This window comes from Pezoporus occidentalis, unplaced genomic scaffold, assembly GCF_034315485.1.
Source record: "Pezoporus occidentalis ecotype Australia unplaced genomic scaffold, CSIRO_AGI_Poc_V1 ctg4, whole genome shotgun sequence".
NCBI classification, from domain to species: Eukaryota; Metazoa; Chordata; class Aves; order Psittaciformes; family Psittacidae; genus Pezoporus; species Pezoporus occidentalis.
In genome coordinates, this window is record NW_026915724.1 from 12,597,923 (window position 1) to 12,624,152 (window position 26,230).

The 26,230-nt window shown below is 41.2% G+C and overlaps 1 protein-coding gene across 4 annotated transcripts in view; it reads right to left on the reverse strand.

The window, feature by feature from the left end:
* Window positions 1-26,230, reverse strand: part of MAPRE2 (microtubule associated protein RP/EB family member 2) — a 104,074-nt gene that overhangs the window by 9,802 nt on the left and 68,042 nt on the right. For all 4 annotated transcript variants that reach the window (XM_062633478.1, XM_062633475.1, XM_062633479.1 and 1 more), the window contains 3 exons: window positions 17,379-17,524; window positions 15,209-15,422; window positions 3,338-3,477 (listed from right to left, as the gene is read on the reverse strand). In XM_062633478.1, coding sequence (XP_062489462.1) covers window positions 3,338-3,477; window positions 15,209-15,422; window positions 17,379-17,524 — 500 coding nt within the window. The remainder of the gene's footprint in view (window positions 1-3,337; window positions 3,478-15,208; window positions 15,423-17,378; window positions 17,525-26,230) is intronic.

The window sequence follows — 26,230 nt, forward strand, 5'->3', positions numbered from 1 at the left end:
AATTACAGCCAAATTAACATCCACATTTTGAGGCCTGCAATTATACAAATGATTTTCTAAATAAAACATGCTAAACAAATTCAATCTCATCAGACTACATTTCAGTGAACTGATACCATTTAATAGAATGTTCTGTGTTGCCTGTTTTACTGCAAGCTAATTTATTTCCTTCACTAGTGAAAATACCAGCAGGGTTCAAACAATGCTTTGACAGCCTACTAAATCCTATCAGTTCACTTCTCCATAACTGCTGAGCTGGCAAAGCCTTTTTCTGACCTTTGATTGCACTCTCAGAGGTGTCAGACAGCAGAACTAACCTGTTATCAGGACAGGATCTCAGAACATCAAATTCATGCACTGACCCATTTCTGACAGGTCGCCTGAGTGTGACACCCAAATCTTCCCTTAGCAGTTTGAATCTATGCAACAACCAGTCACCTTAAAATTAACCATTTCTTCATGAAAGTAGGAATAGCAAAATGGAACAAGAGTTTACAACATTTTGGCCTATAGATGAAGACCTCACGTTTAAGACATGTCTTCTGGATCTGTAGCAGCATATTCGTTGAGAGCAATGCCTGCATCCAAGCAGAACAAGAACGTAACTGCTTCCAGATCTTTTACTCTGTTCTTGCTAGAGTTTGGGAAAACAATGAACTTCAGCTGAAACATTGGCAGCTAATTGCTCAGACTATCTCCACTTCTGATTTACGTACTATGAAGGCATTCTCCTGTTTTCATTCTATCACATTCACTTCGCTTTAAGAAATGGAATCATTAAACTATGCATATATGCACACAGTTAATTAGCTAAGTATACAGTAAATATTGTCATAACCAATGCAGATATGTTTTTCTTCAGTTACATATCTGTCTGTGATGGATTAATTTGTTTTTCTTCAGACACATAGCATATCCACACCCCACGCTTTGCTTCTATGAACGTGCCAAAAAATTGATCCTATATAAGGAACAGTACATGTTGATTCCCATGCTCTGTTTCTGGACCAGAAGTACTTTTCTGCAATCCAGTTAACTGGTGCAAAGGCAGCAGCTCTTACTAACTGGTCTTTTCTCCGGTTGCTCTTGTTGGTAGTATGAAACTCACAGGGCTGCAGAACCAGGTTGAAGATTAAGCACATCCTGTAGACATGCAACCAAGTTGGAGATGTTTTCAGAAACTATTTGCATGCTATCACACAGTTAACAGCTCTTAGGACCATTCTCCATACATAGATGTCCCTTCTCCATATGTAAATGTCCCCTCTCCATACATAAAGGTCTCTGGTCTTTGTCATCTCCTCAGCTGTACTCAGAAAAACTCTTTGGGAAACTGTTAGTTGGCACAGACCAAAACCACAGCAGGAACCACTTTAGTATTTTAATGCTATGGGTAATCAAGCTTTAGTGCACAGTGACATTCTTTGGAAGCATTCAATTCACTAGCACAGACATCCCCACTACTTAAATTTTTCCATTACGAATTGCATGGGAGTTCAGATGTTTCACTGTCCCTTAGCTGCCATTCATGAAAGGGCTGAACAAAGAGTCTGTTACAGCCATATAGGAATTTGAAGCCCACAGGCACCATTCAATGTTTCTTATTCATAATCAAGACAGCAACTTGGTAAAAATCAAAACAGCAACTGGGTAGAAGTGGCTGTTGCCCTCATCTCCCTGTTGCTGGAGAGTGGTTAAAAATGGGCAATTTGTCTTGCAGCATGTTCAGACTGGGGGTCAGAAAAACGTGGCTCAGAGCTGCTTGCAGCATAGTTTTTATAGCTCCTGTTATATGCCCAGGGTGCACAAGTAACCATTAGTGGGAAATGAGATCCCAAAGGCTGCCAGCATTAAAAAGCCTTCCAGACCATTCTAGCTAGAAGAGGTCTCTTAAAAACTAGCTATTAAAACACCAACTTTCCAAATCCACAAAATTTCTTCTCCTCTTTGGTGATGGGAGAAATCATCAGTTTTCCTCTGGGTTGTTTGTATATAGGGCTTAAGGTTTTCACACGTGGAATGTGTTAGGAATACATTAGCAGTGGATGTGATAGTGACTGCCTATTTTAGTAAAGATCAAATATTTTGCTGTTGTTCAGATCCAAACCAACCCTTCCTTCTGAAGCAAACTCATTCTGACTTCTGAGTACAAATGTCATGGTTTAAGGTACATCAAACTGACGTTTCAACTCCACTCTTACATTGATTAGAAAGAAAAAAAGCTTCCATGAAACATATATACATCCATTCCTTGTGCAACATTCCAAAACTTTTTTGTTACAGCAACAATCAAAAGCCTATTTGAAAGGCTGGTGGCCCCTGTTGTGTTCTCTGCTGTTCAGAATTTCACCCTGAATCCACAGGATGCTGTGTTTGGGATGTGGCTATCCATCTACCACCTTTTGGTGAGCAACAGTAACCAAGAATTTGAAAATGATGCCTCAAAAAACTGAAATCTTTGTTGTTTGGTTCAATGAAACTCTGAAACTGAAACGCCCTTAATTGTGGAAAATTACACTTGATCCAGAGTAATGATTTCTTCCTGAATGAAGCTGCCAAGCAGCTCAGACTCTAAAATGGGAGGTTTTTCCTTTCCATTTTCCCTCATCCAGGACAAATACAGGGATCAGGCCTCATTTATACTACTGGCATTTAAACCATTCCAACATCACAGTCTTGAGCCAGATGCATTTATTCAAGCCCAGTGCAGATACAGGAATGACACAGTGGTGTAAAGCTCCATAGCATAAATGAAATCTAAGCCCTTGCATTCTAACATTAAAGAAATTCTGAAGCTTTATTAGTTATATTATAGTGTTCTGCAATATTATTAAGTATTCTGACAAAAGTAGATCACATTTTTAAATTAAAAAGGCCTATTATGTTCTTAATGCCTTCCTTGCACAAAGCAGAGTGCAATGAACTAGTCTTGATTTAGCTGTAAATCTCTGACACATTGATATTATAAACAGGCTTATTTTCTCCACAATGACACATGGAGATGATTTATTTCAAATTTGTAATACACAAGAGCAAAGGCTATGGGGCTTTTCCTATCTGAGTGAAAGAAAAGATACATTTCTACATCTAATAACTTCAGCAGGACTCACCTGTCATTCCTAAAATGACCTTTTGAAAATCCTGGCAAACACCAGGCGTCTCTGTCAGATGTTATTTTTAACAATAAATCACTTTTATTTTTTTACCTTCCCAGCTGAGCTGTTTCAATCTTTTGTCCCCGTATAATTGTGGAGAGCATCATTCAACAGAGGGCAATATATTTCGTGCCTGCCTGTGACACTGAGTGTATCTAATCTTATGCCGAAAGCAAATTTACCTGTTCGCTGAGCTGTATGACTTGGGTTTCCAAATCTTTATCTGATTTTGATGCTGAGCTGCTTGGTGCAGCTTTTTTTGCTGAAGATGGGCGAGAAGGTGTTGATCCTGGTTTAGAAGCTGGACTGGATTTAGCAGCACCTGAAAAATGCAATAAATAATAATTAAGATTTCTCTTCATGATAAATATATTCCTATTAACCTGATACTGAAACAGGAGCATTCATTTTACAGGCAGCCATTCAATCTCTCACTTCAAGGTGACAGTGGAGGAAGCCCCAGTGCTGCTATACAGAAAGGAAAAAACACATTTCCTAGCAGTTTAAGTTTGCTGCTGAGAGTGAAATAACCCTGAAACCAAAATAAACAAACATATATCAAGTTCCCTTATAGGTCTCAGCAGCTTTCAGGTTTAAAAAAAAAATCTACCATTAACAGACCATTCCCCCTGCCCTGTATTTACTGTATATCTATACCTATCTTCAATTTCCCTGGAGAAAGATAGACGTGAAAAACCCAGCTAGAGTGTCTCAGTTGCCTCATTTTCACATGTAAAATATCCCTGAGACATAGGTATTGAAATTCAGACAGAGCATGCAGAAATTAAACCCATCAGTGAACTCACGGTTGCCATAGTGACCAAGAGATGAGTTTTGATCTGCTTAGGTTTTGGTGTTTGTTTTTAATTACTTGCACTGCAAATCTGCTAGAATATGGAGCAACATCTTTATTAGCAAAAGTGGCAAGTAACAAATGCCTACAGGTATGCTTTTTCACAATGCTTGTGGCATACAAATGCCCAAACAGAGGAACAGTTGTGTGAAAGGATATCCAGTGCCTTCATGTGAACCTCACACACATCTCCTGGCGCTTTGCTCCGCCTCTCCATCTTTCCTCTCCTTGTCACTGTCTTTTTGATTTAGTGCTCAACCCTGGTACACAAGTGCCTAACCCACTGCTCTTGACCTTGCCTAGGTTCCCATGAGCACTGCAATCTGCCTCTTCCTAATCCCCTCCAACTAGGAATAAATTTCAGATGCAGTAGACATACATCTGGTACAAAAACTGCTTGGGTTAAAATGACAGAACAGAAACCCAGCCCCCTCTCAAACCTATTTTGATTTATAAAGCATGCATGTGAATCACAAGTCATGCTCTGCAGCACCCACATTTATCACTTTTTATTCAATGGCTCTAACCTGAAAAAAGGTAGATTTAGATTAGATATTAGGAAGAAATTATTTCCTGTATAGGTGGTGAGGCACTGGCACAGGTTGCCCAGAGAAGCTGTGGATACCCCATCTCCTAATTGTTCAAGGCCAGATTGGACGTAGCTTGGAGCAACCTGGTCTAGTGGGAGGTGTTCCTGCCCATGGCAGGGGGGCTGGAACTGGATGAGCTTTAAGGTCCTTTCCAACTCAAGCCGTTCTATGATTCTTACAAAAACCAAAGTACAATTGTCCGGACATGCTGATGGGCTCCATGGACATCTTCCACCATTGAATGCTATTGGCTCTGAAGCCAGGGACACACAGGGTGTGGGAAAAAGCCCAAATCCAGCAAGCACCCAACTCCCAGCTGAGCTCTAGCTTGAAAGCCACCAGTTCCGGAGGGATTTGCCCCAGCTTTCTCAGCAGTCACCTTCCACCCTACACCTCACCAGCTGCTCCTCCCCCACAATTACTTGATTTACAGCATGCTACAAATCATTCTAAGTTGTCATTTCCACATTGTATCCACAGCATCAGACAACATTTTAATAAAACAATTTATTGTAAACCCAATGCTTTACAAAGGCATTACTAGGAAGAAATCACAAGGAGGCAGGGAAAGGCAAAGAGAGGGAGAGACACAACTTGTGGGCCTGCCCATATTATTTAACTGTGGAACTCACACCGTCTCACTGACCTAGAACTGTGTACTGTGATCCTTTGGAGGAGCTGAAAAGTGATGGCAAAAGAGAGCAGCAATGGGTTATTTAATCAAGCTCACTTGAGCTTTCCTGATTTAGTCACAGCCCTCTCTCTGTAACAAGCATCTTCTCCTGCCTTTAAGGATAATTCTATATTAACTGGGTCATCTAATGCCAACGGAACACAAAATCAATTTGATAATTCAGTTAGCATGAGCAAACGTTTCTATGCAAGATACCCATCCTCCTTTTCCATGTTCTTCAATGCAAGACACTTTTTTTTTAAGGAATTCATGACTCCAATAGTTTCCATGCCTAATTGCACACACAAACTCACTTCTAGCAGATTTCAGATGCAGTACATGGACTTGCTGTACTATTAGGAAATTAGGAAAATTCGATGTTGTGTATATACCTGAAATTAAACTGCTTTTCACATCATACTTAGATCAGCAAAGTTAATTTGCGGAAAAAAACATTAAAAATGTCAAGATATTTTGCTGCTATATTTTTCTTTAGGCCATTTCATAAACTTTAGCACCCTGCCTTCAACACTTTCCAGGTTCAGTCCAGATTTTGACTAACTAAAAATCAGTTGCTTCACAGCAGGATTAAGAAACTCTCAAAGCCAGGAAAGTAATTTGCATTTGGATTAGCAAATGAACAGAAAAAAAACCTGGTGTCAAAATATGCATGATAAACACACACACAAAATAATCACTCTGACTACAGCATTCTAGTTTAGTCTCAAGTTATTTAATTACTACTTGTAACGTGCAACTGCAACAGTTACCTATACATCATTCGATATATATGTATACTAAACCAAGGTACTAACACTTACTATTGTATTCTACACCTACAAGGTGCAGTTCAGGATAACAACTGAATATTAAATGTTAAAAAACAAGCTATGGACCTTCAGATGTGAAACCCTGGCTGGTCAGTGCATCTCCGCCTATACCAACTACCCTTCCTCTACCTGAAGGCAGCACTGGACTTTGCCTAGGCAGCAAGCACCTCCACACAAGCATAGAAGAGCTGTTCAGCTTTTCTAGGGCAGTATCCCCCACCCTTTTAGCTCCTCACCATTTCTACCAGGGGGTCATGGTGCAAGACCTACGGCAAGGCACATTGTGCAGCCATGGCTTGTTGCTCCCTTTCATGCTCAATAGTCCTGTGAAGCAAGCAAGCTCTTTGAAGGTTTGGGTTCTGATCTCAGAAAGCCATATCATTAAGTACACACCTCTTTTTAACCTGCAGAGAAAGTTAAGGACAAAGTAGGCACAAACATTTAATCCCTAGGTATTCTCTCTTATTTGCAGCTGAGGTGCCCGCCCCCCAGCGTGTGCTGAGAAAGCGCACATCACCACTGTCTGCAGACAGGGAGGGCTGGATAGCACCAATACACTGAATTACATTCTGCCTTTCTTTGAAAACAACAAAGCCTTTCGAATTTCTAAACCAAATTGTTACTAAGCTTTATTATGTCCAGACAAATCAAAGAAGTTGACTTTTGTTCCGCTGCTCAGGATCAGCCCTTAAATGAACACAACATCCGCATTTCAGTACCAGATTTAAACCAGCTAACCTGAGCATTTCAGACTGTATCAGCAACAGCTGGATAGAACTTAATTGCAACAGAGGATGCCTTGGGATTTCTAATCTAAAATTTCCTGGAGGAAATAAAAAAAAAGCAGCTTTACTGCACATTTATTCTGAAACATCAGTTTTAGAATCAGCTCAGAGGTAAGCCTCCCATTCTAACAGAAGCTTAATTTCATAAAAGAATTAAAGGATCCTGTTTGGCAGAGTAGTGCAAAGTGCTTGAGACAGCCAGATATCTAAACGGAGATGAAAGATCTTGGTAGACTTAATGACTTTGCTATCAAGCACCACAATGTCTTTGCAGTCAATTACTGCAATTGTGGAATAACTCCTCATGCATTGCTCAGAGGGGCTATATAATCTGCGTAGTTTTAATTCTGTCCAATATCATATCTTCTATGAAAATATTTATATATAACCCATTTACGTATTTTGACAAAGCACAACATTTTATACAAATATTTTACATTGAAAATACCTGGTAAACAGCTCTTCACTGACCACTAAGAGACATACATTGCAATCAGCACCATAAACATGACCCATTACCAATTCATTTTCAAGCTTGCTGTTGTTGTTCAAAAAGAAGTGTGGAGCCCTGCCACAGAGGGGAACACACCCATGCCCCAGAACATGCTGGCAGCCAACAGCCTGGAAAGCAGTGCGGCAGAAAGGGACTTAGGGGTCCTCGTGGACACCAAGTTAAGCATGAGCTAAGCACCCCTGCAGCAAAGGCAGCTGACAGCCTCCTGGGCTTCACTGGGAAGAGCACTGCTATCAGGTTGAGGGAGGTGACTGTCCCCCTCTACTCAGCACTGAGGAGGCACATCTGGAGTGCTGGGTCCAGTAGAAGAGAGACATGGGCATACTGGAAAGAGTTCAACAAAAGGCCATGAAGATGACTGAGGGATAGGAGCACCTCACATATATGGAACAGCTGAGAGAGCTGCGTCTGTTCAGCCTGGACAAGAGAAGCTTTGGGGGATTTTATCCATATCTGAAGGGAGGGTGCAAAGAAGATGAGGACAGGCTCTTTTCAGTGGTCCCTATTAAAGAGCAAAAGGCAATGGGCACAAAATTGAAATACAATAAATTCCATTGAAACATAAGAACAAGCTTTCTCACTCTGATCAAATACTGAAACAAGTCCAGAGGGATTGGGGGGGTCTCCATCCTTGGAGATACTCAAAACTTGACTGGATATGGTCCTGGGCAACTGGATTTAGGTGACCTTGCTTTGAGCAGAGTGGTTGGCCTCGGCGATCTCAGAGGCTGCCGTCCCACTTCCACTGTTCTGTGAGAACTCTGCTACTGCATGTTCCGATTTTACATCAATGCAGGGTCCAATTAGAAGGTTTTGTAAATAACCGCTTCAATTAGCACCTGGATAACTTTTTGTACATAACATTTTGCCCATATAACACTACCAGAGATGGGAAAAATACATTCACAGTTGAAAGACAAAATAATTTGTTCTTGTACTGATATAAATTAGATGAACCAGCTTTGAAATGCATTACAGGTTTCTATCTGTGGTGCTCCAGAAACAATCACTAGTCAGTCCATCATAATCAAGTATATGCCCACATAGTTTCAGCTTCACAATTCTTTGCTAAAGACTGGGTTTTACAAAAAGATACCCACTTCTGCAATTTAAAACAGTGGACCTCACTTGGAGTATTGTGTGCAGTTCGGGTGTTCCTCAACATAAAAAGGATTTGGAACTGTTGGAACAAGTCCAGAGAAGGGCCACGAGGATGATCAGGGGACTGGAGCACCTCCCGTATGAAGACAGGCTGAGGAAGTTGGGGCTGTTCAGCCTGGAGAAGGCTGCATGGAGACCTCATAGCAGCCTTCCAGTATCTGAAGGGGGCCTATAGGGATGCTGGGGAGGGACTCTTCATTAGGGACTGCAGTGACAGGACAAGGGGTAACGGGTTCAAACTTAAACAGGGGAAGTTTAGATTGGATATAAGGAGGAAATTCTTTTCTGTAAGGGTGTTGAGGCACTGGAATGGGTTGCCCAGGGAAGTTGTGAAGGCTCCATTCCTGGTGGTGTTCAAGGCCACGCTGGACAGAGCGTTGGGTGATATGGTTTAGTGTGAGGTGTCCCTGCCCATGGCAGGGGTGTTAGAACTTGATGATCTGAAGGTCTTTTCCAACCCTAACTATTCTATGGTTCTATGAAAATAACCAAAATTATAATGGCAGCTTTTAATTTTTCTCAACTGAAACCCCTATTTTCTCTAGAAACATCTGTAAACATGCAAACATTCATCTTCAATTGATGAAACCATTCCACATAGGCTTAACAGAAGAATGCAATTTAAAATTTGAAATGCTTTTGAAAACATGCATTTTCTAAAGTCCAACTGCCTGCTGAGCTACAAGGAGAAAGCAGCCTCAAAAAGAAAATCTGAAAGAAATATGCAAAGAAACATTGCAATATGAAAGATCGTGCAACACATTCAAACCACATCCACAGTACCCTGAAAAGACTGCAATTTCCACCACTGTTTTTCAAACACAGTATTCTTTCTAGGAAGATGACCCTGGCTCCTGCACTGCAAGCAGCATTTCTTTGTGGTCTAAATTCTCAGGTCTGGTGGGTTTAAAAACTAAAGCCTCCTCATGCTGGTAGAGGAGGTGTGTCTGTATGAAGGCTGAGCCCCTTTCTACTTCCCAGGCACTGTCACTGCACAGGCTGTTCCCATCGGCTAGTACAATTACTTGGCCTCATATGAACTAGGCACAAAAGCGATTTCAGTTCACTGCCCTAAGGCTCTTCCCATCTCCATCTCTGCCATGATGTCCTGGAGCACCATGCCACTACAAACAGAAGCTACCACCACTAATACCAGCTACCTGCCAACGTGGGGAAAAACGTATCATGTTTTGATGGAAAGTAAAGAAAAGCATTAGGAGGAATTCTCTAAGCTCCCAGGAGTCCTAACTGATCACTAGCTGTTGAAAGAAAGACTGGATTTGTGGAGTATTCTTATCCCTCAAAATTAATTTACAGCACATCTGCCACAGTAGGATATACCATTTCCCTAAAGAAAAACAGTATTTTTCTTGTGCAACTGGCTCTTCAGTGACACATTATATATAAAGCATTCATGCACAAATAGTTCATTCTGCCCTGGTTATTTTCCCTGTCATAGCGTGAGTATTTTTAGCCCTCATGTGACCCTCCAGTATTTTCCAGCTCTGCTTTAGTCATCCTGCTCTCACTGAATATTTCAAACTACAACATCTAACAGCCTTCAGATCTTAGAACCTCTCACAATTTTTAGCCTATGTGTAAATAATTAATTTTACTAAGCTGTCTTTTACCTCTGTGTTTTTGACACCTCACACCCCTACACAGAACAGCTTTCCATGGAGATTTGCTCTGACATACAGGAGCACTTACATAAGACACACTAAGCTAAAATCCTGACAACCTGATCACCATTTTCAATTTGATCAAATGAAGCTTTTTCTGCTGTTTTCCATGGGGAGCATTAGAGCTGGCACAAACAACAGTGCCCTAATATTTTAATCCCTTACAATAATTTTGACTCAATTTTCACTCTGCATCTGCAGGCTGTTTTCCACTGCATTAGAGCAGTGTGGAGGCTGTAGAAGATCGAAAGCTGGCTCAGGGCTAGCAGATGGTGTTCTATCTAAAAGCAGCTGTGGTGCTACTGGCAGAAGGCCTGCAGCAGTGGTCTACGCTGCTGGCTCTGCTCCTCGAAGGATGAGAACACACTCATTCCCCCAGATTTGGGAGCTGGATTTACCTGGCAAATCCTCGCTGCTCCTAGTTTTTCTAGAAGCAGCCTTTTACCCGTGTCACCAAAGCCATACACCCACTGTACCCCTGTCAGCTCAACAACAAATCGGCTCTATCTCTCAAGGAAGGGATGAGGCAGTGCGAGGGTGGCACAGCAGATTAGTTGTAAGGACCCATTTGTGCTTCCATTTCCAAGCTGCATTATCCTTGACCTGTGCTGACTCCTCAGTTGGTTCGCCTTTGGAAGGGGTAGGGCCATGGCTGCTGGCCTGCCCCCCAATGAACACAAACCCCAGTGCATTTTCAGATGTCTTGAGGTTTGGGTTGCTTTAAAAGAAACTCTAAAAGTAAAATAAAGACCACAGTGTGCATTTGCAGAGATACAGGTAAATAGCTATGTGTAGGTATGGAAAGCAGGTACCTGAAACCAAGGGTCTCATCCAGCTTTATTGTCAGATTAAAATACCAAAATTCATTCTAATTGATGCCAGTACATTTTTGGTTAAGCTTTCAGAGCAGTCCTTGAGGATTTGATACTTTCTTGTTAACTGGAAGACATAGCTTAGTCTACCTCTGAAAATACAGTGTTAGAACAGAGTGCTATAAAGCAGTTATGAATAATTAAAGAGCTCAGCACCTCCTATATCACTTGGAAGCAAAAGTCTGGCAAACTGCACTGGAAGAGTTACTCTGTGGAACAACAGGAATCACCTAAAATGCATCTGAAATTACTAACAGTTAAGCAAATTATTTCTTTAGAAATTTATATACTTGATCAATTCATAATAGGCATATTTAAAAATCTGTTAAAACCAAAGATCATAGTGTGAATGAGTACTCATATGTCTGCTTGCTCCTGACACTTAACAATAGATGCATACATTCTATGTCTACCGCACACTGTTTGAAAACTTTTGAATTACGCTGAAAGATCTTCTGGGTTCTTTATTTGCTTTCACTATTGCTTCTTTTTGTTCTGCTAATGAACTGAAACAAGGCAGTACAAGATTTCAGAGCTTCATTGTTAATGTAGGGCAAATCACACACATTAAAAATGACACAGAAAAAGAAAATGTACAAAAAGAGAGAAAAGCTACTGTGTCAAACTGCTATAGAAGCTGGCAAGTACTGGCTGCACTGGTATAAGAGGTTATTGCATCGAGCTGCCCACAATGTTTACGGCTTTCACAACAAAGTCAGTGGAAGTACAGCCATGCCCAAAACCTCAGCCATTTCACCAAAGAGCCAGGAAAGTAGAACAATAAAACGTAAACATAGAAGTCAGGTATAAACTAAACATAAGACATCTGTATAGTCAACATAAAAGTCATAGATAGCAGTTTAAACTATCCCACCTGAGGTACTTCCTCATGGGTACGTATTCCCCTTTTGAGCTTTCATCATCAAAGAAATAAGCTCTAGATGGGGTGGGGAATTCTTAACTTGCTGCAGAAGAACTCACAAGACTTTTTTTTTGCCCTTCAATAAATCACTAAACTTGCTTAGCTCACATGAGCATGCTATGGTTTGTGTAACAACAGTAACGAATACACCTTCATTTCCAGGCAATTGTGAAAGTGCACAAGACAGAAGTACAGAAGCATGTCTTTCATGGCAACTTCGCAACTACCCAGGACTTGCTTCCACATAGAATTGTAGAATAGTTAGGGTTGGAAAGGACCTTAAGATCATCTAGTTCCAACTCCCCTGCCATGGACAGGGACAGCTCACACTAAACCATGTCACCCAAGGCTTCGTCCAACCTGGCCTTGAACACCACCAGGGATGGAGTAATCACAACTTCCCTGGGCAACCCATTCCAGTGCCTCAACACCTTTACAGTAAAGAACTTCTTCCTTATATCCAATCTAAACTTCCCCTGTTTAAGTTTGAACCTGTTACCCCTTGTCCTGTCACTACAGTCCCTAATGAAGAGTCCCTCCCCAGCATCCCTATAGGCCCCCTTCAGATACTGGAAGGCTGCTATGAGGTCTCCACGCAGCCTTCTCTTCTCCAGGCTGAACAGCTCCAACTTTCTCAGCCTGTTTTCATACGGGAGGTGCTCCAGTCCCCTGATCATCCTCAATTTACTCCCAAATGGCAGGGGATGAGGCACACACAGCTTGCAGGTGCATACTGCACTCCTTCCAGAATGCCCTCTATCAACAGGCAGCCATCAAGGGCTCCCATCCTTTCAAGCAACCAGGCTACATGATATTGTGAGGTGTGGCACAAACGCATCCGTGAAATGAAAATGTGTGCACCCAGAAATTGAATAAACCTATGAATGACACCTAACAGAAATAGTTCTGTTCTAAAATGAAGCAGCAACAAAAGCTAGAACTCTCATTTCACCTAGCATCACAACATCTGTGCACACTCTCCTCAGCTCTAAGGAAACTAAACCAGCATCCTGCCTGTCATACTTCTGGACAATACTTAATACTGAAGGAACCTTTCCATAAAAATACTAAGTCTCACAGCCACAAGATCTTAACAAAACTCATCACACCATCTCAGTTGCTGGGAAAGTCTTGAGACATGCTCTTCATACACCAGCAACACAACATGAAATCACTGCCTTATCTTCCGCATCAGCTGGCTGGTTCCACTCCAGTGGCTATTCTACTTCTCCAGGATTGTCACGTTTACAGCTTTAATTTGGATGACATATTTGTGACTTCGGTAAAAACAGACCATGTGCAAGAAGAATTAACAAGCGAGGTAAAGTCTGTAATTAATAAAAGTGTCTATCCCAATTTCTCAATTGTGACATTAGCACTTGGGTTTTCCTATTTTCAAAGGGAGTGCAAGACATCACATGGGAAATTATAGCATGCCAGGCCTTGAAATTCAAAAGTTGAAACACAAGATGGTGCAAAACAAAGATGTAAACAAGCCCAGAGCTGCGCTGACCTGCTATTAGGTGTTCAGTTTCCTGGAAGCACTAATGAGCTGAAGGCAGAAGGCCAAGTATGTCCCACTTTGACGTCAGAAGCGACCAGAGCAGAATGCTGAAATCTGGGTATTCCAAAGCATAAGCCAGCCTAAATCTGCAAGTGCCTTATACCTACCCCTTCCCTTTGCCAGCACTGGTGCATATCTGAGCCCATGAGAGGACAGGTCACAGATTTAAGTGAACAGAAAATTAATCCTTACTTGGGGAATGGGTTAGCATGAAGGTAAACCCAGGACAAACCATTCAAGGAATAAAGTGTGCATACAGAAACACACTTGCACACACCTATATGCACAAACCTATACACATACAGGCTATCAACCCCAGTAACAATTCTTTGGTGATCATTCTGTTAGAAAAATGTTAGCTGCTCTTCTGTTCATTTAACTCAGTTATCAAAAAGTGGCATCTACTTACTCACCAGTCATGCCCATGTTACACAAACACCAAAGATCAGGTTTAGCCCTTTGGCCTGCTCCAGAAACCCTGTTGTGGTTTAACCCCAGTATACAGCTGAGCCCCCAGAGCCACTTGCTCACTGTCCCCGGGTAGGATGGTAGAGAAAATCAGAAGGGTAAATGTGAGAAAATTCACTCATTGGGATAAAGATAGTTTAAGATGTAACACACACAAGTGAAACAAGGAATTAATTCACCACTTCCTGTTGGCAGGCCATCTCCAGGAAAGCAGGCCTCCACCACATGCGATGGTTACTTGGGAAGACAGACACTGCCACTTTCAACATCCCCCTCTGCTTCCTCCTCCTTTCCCCAGCACATTATATGGTATGGGATACCCTTTTGGTCAGTTGGGGTCAGCTGTCTGTGCTGCGTGCCCTCCCAGCTTCTTGTGCACCTCCAGCCTTCTCACTGGTGGGGTGGTGTGAGGGACAGAAAAGGCCTTGACCCTGTGTAAGCAGTAACCGAAACATCCATGTCTTACCGACACTATTTTGGTCACAACTCTGAAATGCAGCACCATACAATCACCTGTGAAGAAAGCTAACTCTAAACTAGCAAAAGCCAGTACAAACCCAAAATAAAAACTTGCAAGAGAGAGGTGTTTTTGAGAAAGAGCAATAGCTGTATATTGTTCATTTCAGAGGGCTCGCATACCTGAACAATAAGTGTATAAAACCACAAATCAATAAATCAATTTTTTTGTTTTTCCTTCTGTTCAGCCCTTAAGATTGGAAGCATCTCGCCCACCATAAATAATAAAAAAGAAATCAGTCTGTGCTAGTAATTTCCTGTAAGGGTAGAGGTGTGAGGGAAGAGCATACTCCCATTTAATGATCTAGAATACACTTACACATACCACATCCAGCAACAAGGAGATTAAATGCATTTGTCTCCACTATCAGATATCATTAGGACCCACAACATTTACATCAAGGGTTTAGTGGAGGAGACCCTACGCTCACTACAGCTGGGCCAAACATGATTACACCACAAGAAGTTAACTTCTGCCACCTCAGATGCTAAGCCTAAGCCAAGGCAAAAAGAATGGCCCACGCACATAAGGAAATAATTTTTAACTAGTATTTATGTAAAATAGATCCCAGTGTGTAATTGTCTTCAGAGACGGAAATGGAATTCTTTAGGACGCAAGTTACCTGCAGTTGGAGAGTTTGCATGATGAGACTTCTTGGGCAGGTTGAAGATCTGTTCACCGGGATCTGGTGGGGGAAGAGCATCTTGGCCTTGTCGAGCTTCCACAGGATCATACTCCTTCCCATCATAGTTAGCGTCAAAGAACTTCTTAAACCATTGAATGAAATCTAAGTTGTCTTGGAAGCGCCCTTTGACCAGTTTTTCCACAGGAATTACCTGGAAGGCAGAATAAAGGTTCTAACAATGTATCACTGCCATTTTTAAGTATAAACATTACATATACCCACTTGTTTGAATAAATCTACCAACTATATCAGTATATATTCCTCCATCATTGTTTTCTTCCTAAAAGAAAGGGAATTATGGTAGATTTGCAAGCGCTCTTAATAGGAAAGAAAACCAAAATAAAACAAAGACCCTGCCTTAGAGATGGCCATACAGTGGGTGAATGTAAGTCTTTAAACAGCTCTTTCACAGAGTCACTCTTTTCTTATTTCATTGTGGCAGTGACAGCCAACATGAATGAAACTGTTCTGGGAGTAAAACTATATTCTGCTAAACAGGGATTTTTGTTTCTAATGGACATGCTACAGTTTGTCATACTGAAAACTAATAATTCTTCAAAACGTCCAGACAGGAGTTTCTTGCTCTCTCTCCTATTATTTGAATTACAAAAACCCAGCAGCTTTTCCAAGATATGCTGAAGTTCAAGCCAACCTACATTTTGGTAGCACGTGTTCATCATACAAAATAACCCTGAGGTTTAAACCTTGTAATTTTTTTCCATTCTATATCTAGCTATACATAGAACACTTTGTGGGCATGCAGAATCTGACCAAAATGCCTATAAAGTTTTAGTAAAACAAAAGAAACTCTATGAGGATGTCTCCATATCCTGCAAATTCTTCAGAGAAATGAAACCTCCAAAAGGTGTCTTGGGGCAATATTACAAAACTTAAGGTTCTCAGACACTGTGGGTAGACAGGGACTACAGCTGCAGAAGGAGGGTTGCCTTGCTTTGCTTAATTCATGCAGCTGGTTAAAGAGCCAAGTTAGATGCACCTTAATGCCTCCTGAATGCATTCATTTTTCAGCTGGAAAAAGGGTACCTAAACCCCTTGCAATTCTAACTTTTGCTCAAGGTTAAGCCAACTGTACAGCATTTTGTAAGTCTACAATACCCCTACAAGGATTAACATAGCATTCTGTATGCCCTTTCAGGTTGTTCCATTTGTATCTTATTTCTACATTGAGAAGGCATAGGAAGTTTGCTCCCTGCAGAATAACTGACAATGTTAACTTCATTATGTTAACTTTATTAAGCTTTCCAATTTTTTACTAGCAAATTACCCTGTAAATAGAAGCATTCACAACATTTCAGGAAACAATGAGGGCTTTCCAGTGCTTTGTAAAAATCTTACAGGATTCTCTATTAAGACTGTTTAAATTTCAGAATAAGGCATCACTAAATGCCAGAGCAGACACAGGCAGTGTAAAAATAAAAGTATGATCACACAGCTTTCATTATTTATTTTGATCAACACAGTAATTAATATTGGTGAATCCATCAAACTCTCATTCAAACATAAGCCAATACCTTATGGTTGAAAAAGCCATTTTCTAAGAGGCTTCTTAACTTTACAAGATCGCATGTGCTGTCCAACCAACTGAATCACTGGGTAAATTATTCCAGCTCTTGGAAAATTTAAATTCCTTAAACTTGGTTTTAGAAAAGAAACACAGAATAATTAGAACAGAATATTTCCAAGTTATTTTGTTAGAAATTCAGGTCATCGGTAATTTTACTGCATCTAAAATTAAAGTTCACTGATAGCAAGGAATTTCTAACACATGGTATTTTATCAAAAGGGTCTCTGATATTAAAATACAACAGGTTAGGCTGCACAATTCCTCAGCAGACACATGGACTCAATTTTCAGTTTGTATTTAAATGGAGCATGCCAAATTTCTTCCTCTGTGGCTAAATACCATTTTCAGATGATAAAAGGTCATATTCTTGACTTCACATACAACTTGTAGCTGTAGTTCCCAGTCCAAAATTTGAACAATGGACTTAAAGTATTGAAGTTTGTTTCCTCTATTTTACCCAGTTTATACAACTTTCAAAACTTGTAATGACTGAAATACAATGGGTGATTGTAGGATGCCTACCTTATCCACATTCATTCTTTTAAACGATGCTTGCAGAAGTTTGAAGTTGTGAATGTATTCATGCTCCAGCTTTGCTTGAAACTTTACTTTCTTCAAACTAATGCACCCTGGGAACAACATGTCCATGAACTGGCAGTAAGCTGCTCCTATAACAAGAGAATGCATTGACATTAATCCAGATGCACCCAGCTAAGACCAAATGGCGTTTAATGTCATTAGCAAAAGGCATGAGCAGAAAGCAACTGTGCTGAATAAGTAAGTCCCTGATGTAATTTAACCTAACACTATGCACCCGATATCTACTTGTCTAATGTACATTGAGCAGTGTGACACATTGATGTGGGCTTTTTCCATTCAATCTGGAAGCATAACACACTGTTGTGCAGCATCTGAAGAACCACCATGACTAATGCAAAGTAAATCTTTCTTCTATTTAAAATGGATGTTACTGGAGTCCCTATACACAGCAGGACTGTCCATACAGTGAGAAGATCATAGTCAAAACGGAAATCTCTTAATAAGCTTGCTCAATCCTCACAGCTCCCTGAATTCAACCAAGTCAAGATCATCTTTCTTCTGGCACTTGTAGGTGAATGCCAATCAAGCCCAAGGCAATCATTTAAGATTATATCAAACCATTACTTCAAAATAAGTTGTAAACCTTCAGCTTGTTAAAACATACTAGCCAATTACCACTCCTCTGAAACAAACATCCTTACTAGTTTTCATCTCCTGAGAAAAACATCTAAATAAGGAGAGTTTAGCATAGTCCACCTATAGATTTCAGAAGCTGGGCTGCCAGCTTTAGGCCTCACTCAAAACAATAAAGTTTCTAAATTCAACTTTGAGGGCTATCTGAATTTACGCAGCAGTAGGCAGGGAGGTGTGTGCCTGTGTACCTAATCTGGCATAGAGCAGCAAGTATATGCAAAAAAATTCTAAACTCTGTACTGAGTACAGCTAATAGATGCAGCCTTTTCTTGTATACAGGGACTTTCCTCCAACATTACCATGTCATCGTCATTGGCAAAAATGTCTTCACTGTTGACATATTCAAGCATTTGGAAATTAAGGATGGAAATGTTTGAGGAAAACCAATTTCAGTTGTTCTTCAGAAGAGATATTTCTACAACATGCTTTTTACTAGGCAAAGATTCATTGAAGTCCATTTCTGGAGCAGAGGGCTGCAGGTCATACAGCCCCTGAGCTTGAGCATACAGGGCAGGGAAGTGATTGCTTGGTAACTCACAAAAAGTTCAACTTCGCTTTCACAAAAATGACTTCTGTGCATTTAGTGCAAATCAGTTCTGACAAACAAGGGTTCAGATCTTACCTAACAGCTCAGCCCAGTAACAACAACAATGGTTTTTATTAAGAAAGCAATTCTGCTGAGTGCTCATACAGAAACCAAGTTAACAAAGCAGATATCTGGCTTGCCCAGTTTTACAGGAGAGGCAACAATAACTTAAACTTCAAGACATTTTTCTCCATGGTTATGCATGTGTTTTGACATGACCAACTTTACGCATGAGATAGTTTTCATTCTCTGTATTCACTCAACCATCATATGAAAGGTTAGAGTTCATAACTTCCCCAAAAGAGAAGGCAGAGTTTAAGAGTGGAGTCCAAAAAAGCTTCTCAAAATGCTGACACAAGTTTTGCTAATGACCAAGTTCAAGCTTTACTGCTGAAAACCACTGCCATTTCTTAAAAAAAATCTCTTCATGATGCTTAGGTTTGTGGGGGAAAACTTATTAAGAAAAGAAATAATCTGATTTCCCAAGGATACCTTGTGCTTAGCTGTTTGCAATGGTTTTGATATGATTAACAGTCAAAGCAAAATATTCCCTAAAGGAAAAGGAGCCTTCTGGCAAGTTGCAAACTTCAGATGACAAATTTGCATCTTTTTATGGAAAGCCATATAAACACACAATTAGTTGTTCAAAACTCATCCTTAGTGAGAGAACTGGTGAATATGTGGCAACAGGAAAATGACATTACAATTAAAAACACGGATATACAGATCATGCATAGCTTGACTGCATTTATTGATATTTCATTTCATGCAAAAGGATTATTATGCAATCATTTAATTTTATAAACTGAGTTTGTTCCTAACTCTGTCCTTTCATCCTCCCCATATTCCAATTATAAGCTTTACTCTGATATCTACATAATTGCCTGGAGGCCTTGGAAACACGCTGAGCAGTGTTTCATCTAGATCCTTTTAGAAAACTAGAAGCCCGAAGTGTTCACATGTGATTTTCTTCTTCTGCTGGTAATGCAAATTCCTTCTGCATGCCTTTAGACAGAGTCTTACAAGGTTTAAGACTCTAGTTACAGTATTTCCTTGTGCTTCCTTCCCATCATGCTGGCAGTTGTTTCTGTGTGCTTGCCAGCCAGGAGGTGGTCCTGTGTCTGCACAACACTCAAGGGCAGAGAACACTGGACTGCATCCACCTGACAGCATGAACTGGTCTCTGATACAACATTGAAGCTGGCTTCCAGGCTGTTTCCCCAACAGGAGGATTTTATTACTTTGGCAAACACAACTCATTAAAAACACTCCTTCCCGAAGCACAGAGGCAATGTGTAAACATGGACTAAACTAAACAATGTAAACTACAAACAGAGGAAACTCTTCCCAACTCCCAAAACAGAGACCTGCTTACCCCAGCAACAGAAGTAAAACTATCATTAACAGTCAACCGGGACTACCTGATACTGAACACAGGGATTGTGCACATACTTTAATATTATATAAGTATTTCTAATTTAAGATTTTACCCCCTAAAGCTTGTATATGTCACATTGCATCTGCATGCTAAATATCAGCATAGCAGAATGCAGACTCTACTTTATACACTGCCCACGGCTGAGATTTCCTGGAGGCTGCAGAAAGAATAGCCTTACTTAAATGATGCAATATTGCGATACCTTTACCTCACAGGCACAGCATATAGACATGTAGACCTCTGCATACAGGACAGCACTTTAGGCTAATTCACTTTAATAAACAATGGAGGTGCATACGAAAGGAATATTTTTAACTTGAAGAACATGAAGAAAATGGCTGTAGAGATACTGACCTCACGGCTTGTGACATACCTCTTGCATAACTGACATGAACAAAAAAGGATTTTTACGCCATTACATTTTATTCATGATTTTAAAACTTTCCTACATTTTCTGCAAAAAACACACCCTGAATACTAAAAAGACCCTCCAAAACCTGAACAAATCTATACAGGAGTTAAAAACTTATTACCTGTTCAGAACAGCTCTCAATAAATCTGGTTTTATGACCAAAAAATTTTTATGTTCATGAAGATACACACAAACTGAAATAATCTGGAATCTCCTCAAATGAAAGATGAAAACTACAGCTGGTAGCACTGCAGATCAATGTTAAAAACCTCTTCACCTGTATTAGCTAAGAAGTGATTTAGAATCACTGGCTAAAAGTCCTTTTGTATTTTGATCTAGAATATCAATGCAGCTACTAATTACAGAAGACATTCACAGGCCAGACTCCAAACCTGCAGACTCGACTGTGTGATTACACCCCCAGCAGCCACTACTTTTGTCTCGATTATTGAGCAGTAAGATCGCAGCAGCATCATGGAGTCTGGAGGTGTTTGCTGGGCTTCCCACACCAGGCTCAGGGCACAGCAGGCAGCAAACACCAGTGAGGGGACTGCAACCACCATGGTGGGCGGGCAGGCAGGCAGCTGCCAGGAAAGGGAAAGGGATGCTGGGGCAGAATTAAGTCACAAAAGTACAAACAGAATTGAAAAGGTGGCTGTTTAAAGTTCTTACAGTTGAAGAGTTTTACCACATGCAGAGGAAAAGATGAAAATTTCTACCAAATCTATATAATCAGAATATTTTTACAGCATTTTCAGTTAGAATCTTTCACTTGTCCCCCTTCCAGTAAACAATGCTGAACTCATTCGAGCTTTTGTCCTATACTCTTTTTTCCCTACTTTCCCTTCTTTCCCACATGCAGAGAGTTGTGGCCAATGGCTCAATGTCCGGCTGGAGACCAGTAACGAGTGGTGTCCCTCAGGGATCGGTGTTGGGACCAGTCTTGTTTAACATCTTTGTCGCTGACATGGACAGTGGGATTGAGTGCGCCCTCAGCAAGTTTGCCAATGACACCAAGCTGTGTGGTTTGGTTGATACCCTGGAGGGAAGGAATGCCATCCAGAGGGACCTTGACACGCTTGTGAGGTGGGCTGATGCCAACCTTATGAAGTTTAACCATGCCACGTGCAAGGTCCTACACCTGGGTTGGAGCAATCCCAGGCACAGCTACAGGTTGGGCAGAGAAGAGATTCAGAGCAGCCCTGCGGAGAAGGACTTGGGGGTGTTGGTTGATGAGAAAATGAATATGAGCCAGCTTCAGTGTGTGCTTGCAGCCCAGAAAGCCAACCGTATCCTGGGATGCATCAAAAGCAGCGTGACCAGCAGGTCTAAGGAGGTGATCCTGCCCCTCTACTCTGCTCTCATGAGACCTCACTTGGAGTATTGTGTGCAGTTCTGGTGTCCTCAACATAAAAAGGACATGGAACTGTTGGAACAAGTCCAGAGAAGGGCCACGAGGATGATCAGGGGACTGGAGCACCTCCCGTATGAAGACAGGCTGAGGAAGTTGGGGCTGTTCAGCCTGGAGAAGAAAAGGCTGCGTGGAGACCTCATAGCAGCCTTCCAGTATCTGAAAGAGGCCTATAAGGATGCTGGAGAGGGACTCTTCATTAGGGAGTGTAGTGACAGAACAAGGGGTAATGGGTTAAAACTTAAACAGGGGAAGTTTGGATTGGATATAAGGAAGAAGTTCTTTGCTGTAAGGGTGGTGAGGCACTGGAATAGGTTGCCCAGGGAAGTTGTGAATGCTCCATCCCTGGCAGTGTTCAAGGCTAGGTTGGACAGAGCCTTGGGTGACATGGTTTAGTGTGAGGTGTCCCTGCCTATGGCAGGCGGGTTGGAACTAGATGATCTTAATGTCCTTTCCAACCTTAACTATTCTATGGTTCTACAGTTCTAATGTTTTCTTCCCAGACTGTCCATGCTTATTTTGCTCTGAAGCATGTGCACACTGCATCACAGATTTTCAGTTTTCCTTCCTCCTCTTCCATCTGGAGGCTGATGGATCCACAAATGCAGACAAGTGTTTTCTTGATAATCAAAAATACTTGTGCTTCTATTTAAAGCAACAGGATGTTAAAGGAGAGAACAATGAAGACAAGCGAATCCTGTTTGCTACAAGTTTTTACTGTTTAGTAAGCCTCCCAGAGCAAGATTACATCCTGGGGGGGGGGTGGTGGGAGAAGAATAGCTTTTATGTTTATATAAAGGGAAGTATTATTTGCAAACTAACTTCCTTAAACTTACTATAGTTAGTACTTTGTATGCTAATGAAGTATTTCATAGAAATACTATAAGCTCAATTACTGCTAAATAAAGATATGTCCCTTATAGTAGAATCAGGTCAATCCTTCACATCAAACATTGGAAGACTCGGCCTCCTCCCCGGTCACCCCTGCAGTGTGTGGGAGCAAGATCCTAGAAAGTCACATAAACCACCAGCCAATCCAGGAACACAAAGGGGTCATGAAAAGATGGGGCTTGTTGGGGGCGGGGGGGGGGGGGGGGGGGGCGCTGCTTTATTTCAATTCTGATATCCAAGCCACAGCAAAAAGACCCAAGTGCTACACTAGAAACGTGCTTAGTATATAATAGCATTCAATTCAGGTTTAAACCTTTAACCAGGCTCAGTCTGACTTTTCACACTCACTCTTTGAAAAATATTAAAGCAAACAGATAAACAAACCATTCTAATTACAGCAAAAAGCTAGTCAGCCTCTTTCCCAAGTGGGATTTTTCAGGTAATCTAAAAACATATCCAGTCACATTTGATACAAATTGCTTCAAAGTATTCATTCCCTCCAAAGCTGCAACAGCCTGACCATGCATTTGGAAAATACAGGATGATCCGTATACGTATTAGTCATTGGCACTTCAGTTCACTACGGCTGCTAACCCAAATGGGAAAATGCACACACCCGGAATTTCTATTGCTGGGACAACAGCAGCAACAAAAAGAAAGGCAGTAACTTTCAAGGAGCATGCGTGATGTAATAATTTTGGTAAGAAAAGGGAAAATCCAAAAATGCCAGCAACCATTGTTTACAGCACAGCAGCACTTGTGCTTGCCTTTTTCCTCAGGCTTCCTAGAATCGCTTCCTTGCGAGTGATGTTAAGGTAGGTACACAGTAGTAGGCTTTTGACTTTGATATCAGAGTATAGATTTTCACTGAGATTTCAAATCTGGGTGTTCTGTTATGGTGTTTATGGTTGTGTTTAAAACCAAACAAACAAAAAGATGGGCATGTCTGTAAGCATAAAGTTGTGTTATATATAGCCACACGTTTAAGAAACAACACAAGCCATGCTGAGCACTCCATTGGAGACCACAGTCTTCAAATTCCTATTTGCATTTCAGCAGCACCTCTGTGACCGAGGACATGGGTCAACACAATTCTAATCCTCCAATAAAAAAAAACAAACAACAAAACCCTAACAGATTAAGAAGTTTCAGCCTATTTCCTAGTGAGTGTTCAAGACCACATCAATTTACCTCCTGACTAGCTGTAAAGAAGCAAGCATTTACAGGGCTGTGCATCAGTGAAGCCACTCCAGCCTGAGCTTCACCTTCCCAGCAACACCCTTGGGAGGGCACTTAAAGACATAAAACTGATGCAGGTTAGAGTACAGCCCTGCACATAAATGCATGAGCTGCCTCAGCGAGGGCAGACTCGTTGCCTGCATACCGATGGGAACTTCTGAAAGCAATGTTGCCACCACCAAAAATAGCCTACAAGAACTATGTATCTCTATCTATCAACAGTCAGATACACATGCATCTAAATGATGTCTGCTTCAGAAAGTCTTATTCTACACAGGCGTGGCATTTGTGTGGCATTTATGTGGCGTTTATGTTTCTGTATAACCCAGAATACTCACTGATCATTTGAAATAATGCATGTTGGAGAGAGGCTTCCCTGTGTTAACTTGTATTCTCTTTTTCTTAAATATGTAAATAGTTAAGCTGCTCATAAATTATACACAGAAGAGTTTTTAATACTTAAATTTTAGCAATAATTTATTTTGGATTTCATTAATTTTTAAATGGGAATATCAGAACAATTTCAGAAAACACAGTTCCCATTTAAATTAAAATAGCTCTGTAGGTCATCATGCCTAGAAAAAAGTACCACACAAAATCTAAGAAGCTCTTAAGAAAGGAGGGAGATCAACAAGCTGACTTCAAGTGAGTGTTACGAGCAATTAAATAATATTTTTTAAAAAGCAAAAGCCTTGTTTAAATTCTGTTCTTCTTGAATTCTTAATGAATGACATTTAAAAAATATCAGTGGCTGAAAATCTCATGATACTCCTTTACAAGCTTCCTCAGAGAGTTTTGGAAATGATCTTAAATCCAATCATTAACATCCATTGTATCCCTCTAATCCTAAACATCATATGGAAGACATTAGAGCGATATTGACACTGAGTATTCTCTGTGTTGCATGACCTCAGGACAACATGCCAGTTCCTTGAAACATGGCTTGGTTACAGAGTGCAAATGGGATCAAGCCATATTTTAATCATGTTTCCAAGTTGCTCTAGAGACCCAGCCTTTGCAAGACTGCAAACTGGAAAACACCCAAAACCACTGATGTTGAAACAAGCTTCAGCTTTGCAGGCACTAGCACACCGGGTTGTGCAGAAATCATGCCGGCACCAAATGCTCCAACAGGGTCCTATAATGCAGATTTTAGCAAGGAAATTACAGGTTAATATAGGCACTGAGCAACATAGAATCATAGAATAGTTAGGGTTGGAAAGGACCTTAAGATCATCAAGTTCCACCCCCCCTGCCATGGGCAGGGACACCTCACACTAAAACACACCTTTTAAGACATGAAAAACCAAATTCTAAGCAGCTAAGTCACAAAATACACTCCATTTGCATGTACTTATACACAAATGACAAGCCGAAGTAGCCCTTCTCACCATCTCTGTGATTGGCCAGTACCCTTCTTCTCCAATCACCTCAGCCCTGCTCAGACAGATCTTTGCTGGGTGCTGGAGAGAGGAGCTGCTCAGGATGCACCATGTCTTGCACACTACTTGCTGCTGCCACTGAGGGCCTGGAGGCTGGGTGGTGCAGGTGGTCACCTTGCAAACAAATGCTGCCAGGTCTAGGGGTCACTGACCACATCCATGGCACCCAGCCCCAGTGCATCATCCTTGGAAGCATAACACCTAGGACACCCTCCACAAACCAGGAATGACCCTCCTCCCTGATGGTCACAGGAGGCTGTAATGGAGCTATCCCCCTAGTCCCGAGCAGGAGAGGCAACACAAAGTCGCACAAAGAACATCTGCCCTGTCATCATGCTGCCTGCCTTCCTCCAAGATCAGAGTGGTAAGAGTACCAACAAAATGTATCTATAAAGGGACTATGTGTTTTCACAGGAGGAACGCCAACTGAGATATGGTACTAGCTGCAGCAGTCACCACATGAAAAATCCCCTGTGGCAACACCCAGGGCATCTACACAGGAAGTATCACAGTCTAACGTTTGAAAATGCCAAATCATACGCACTCTTCATAATAAGGTTTTTTATAGAAAGCAAGGGGAAAGAGGAAAAAACCTACCCTACACTTAATCCTTGCAAGACAGAAGGTCTGTATGCACTGGAGGCCAGACAGTTTGCAGGTTTGTAATTCTATTGAGAATTTTCAAACGCAGGGGGAGGGGAGGAAAGATTCTGTATCACCTT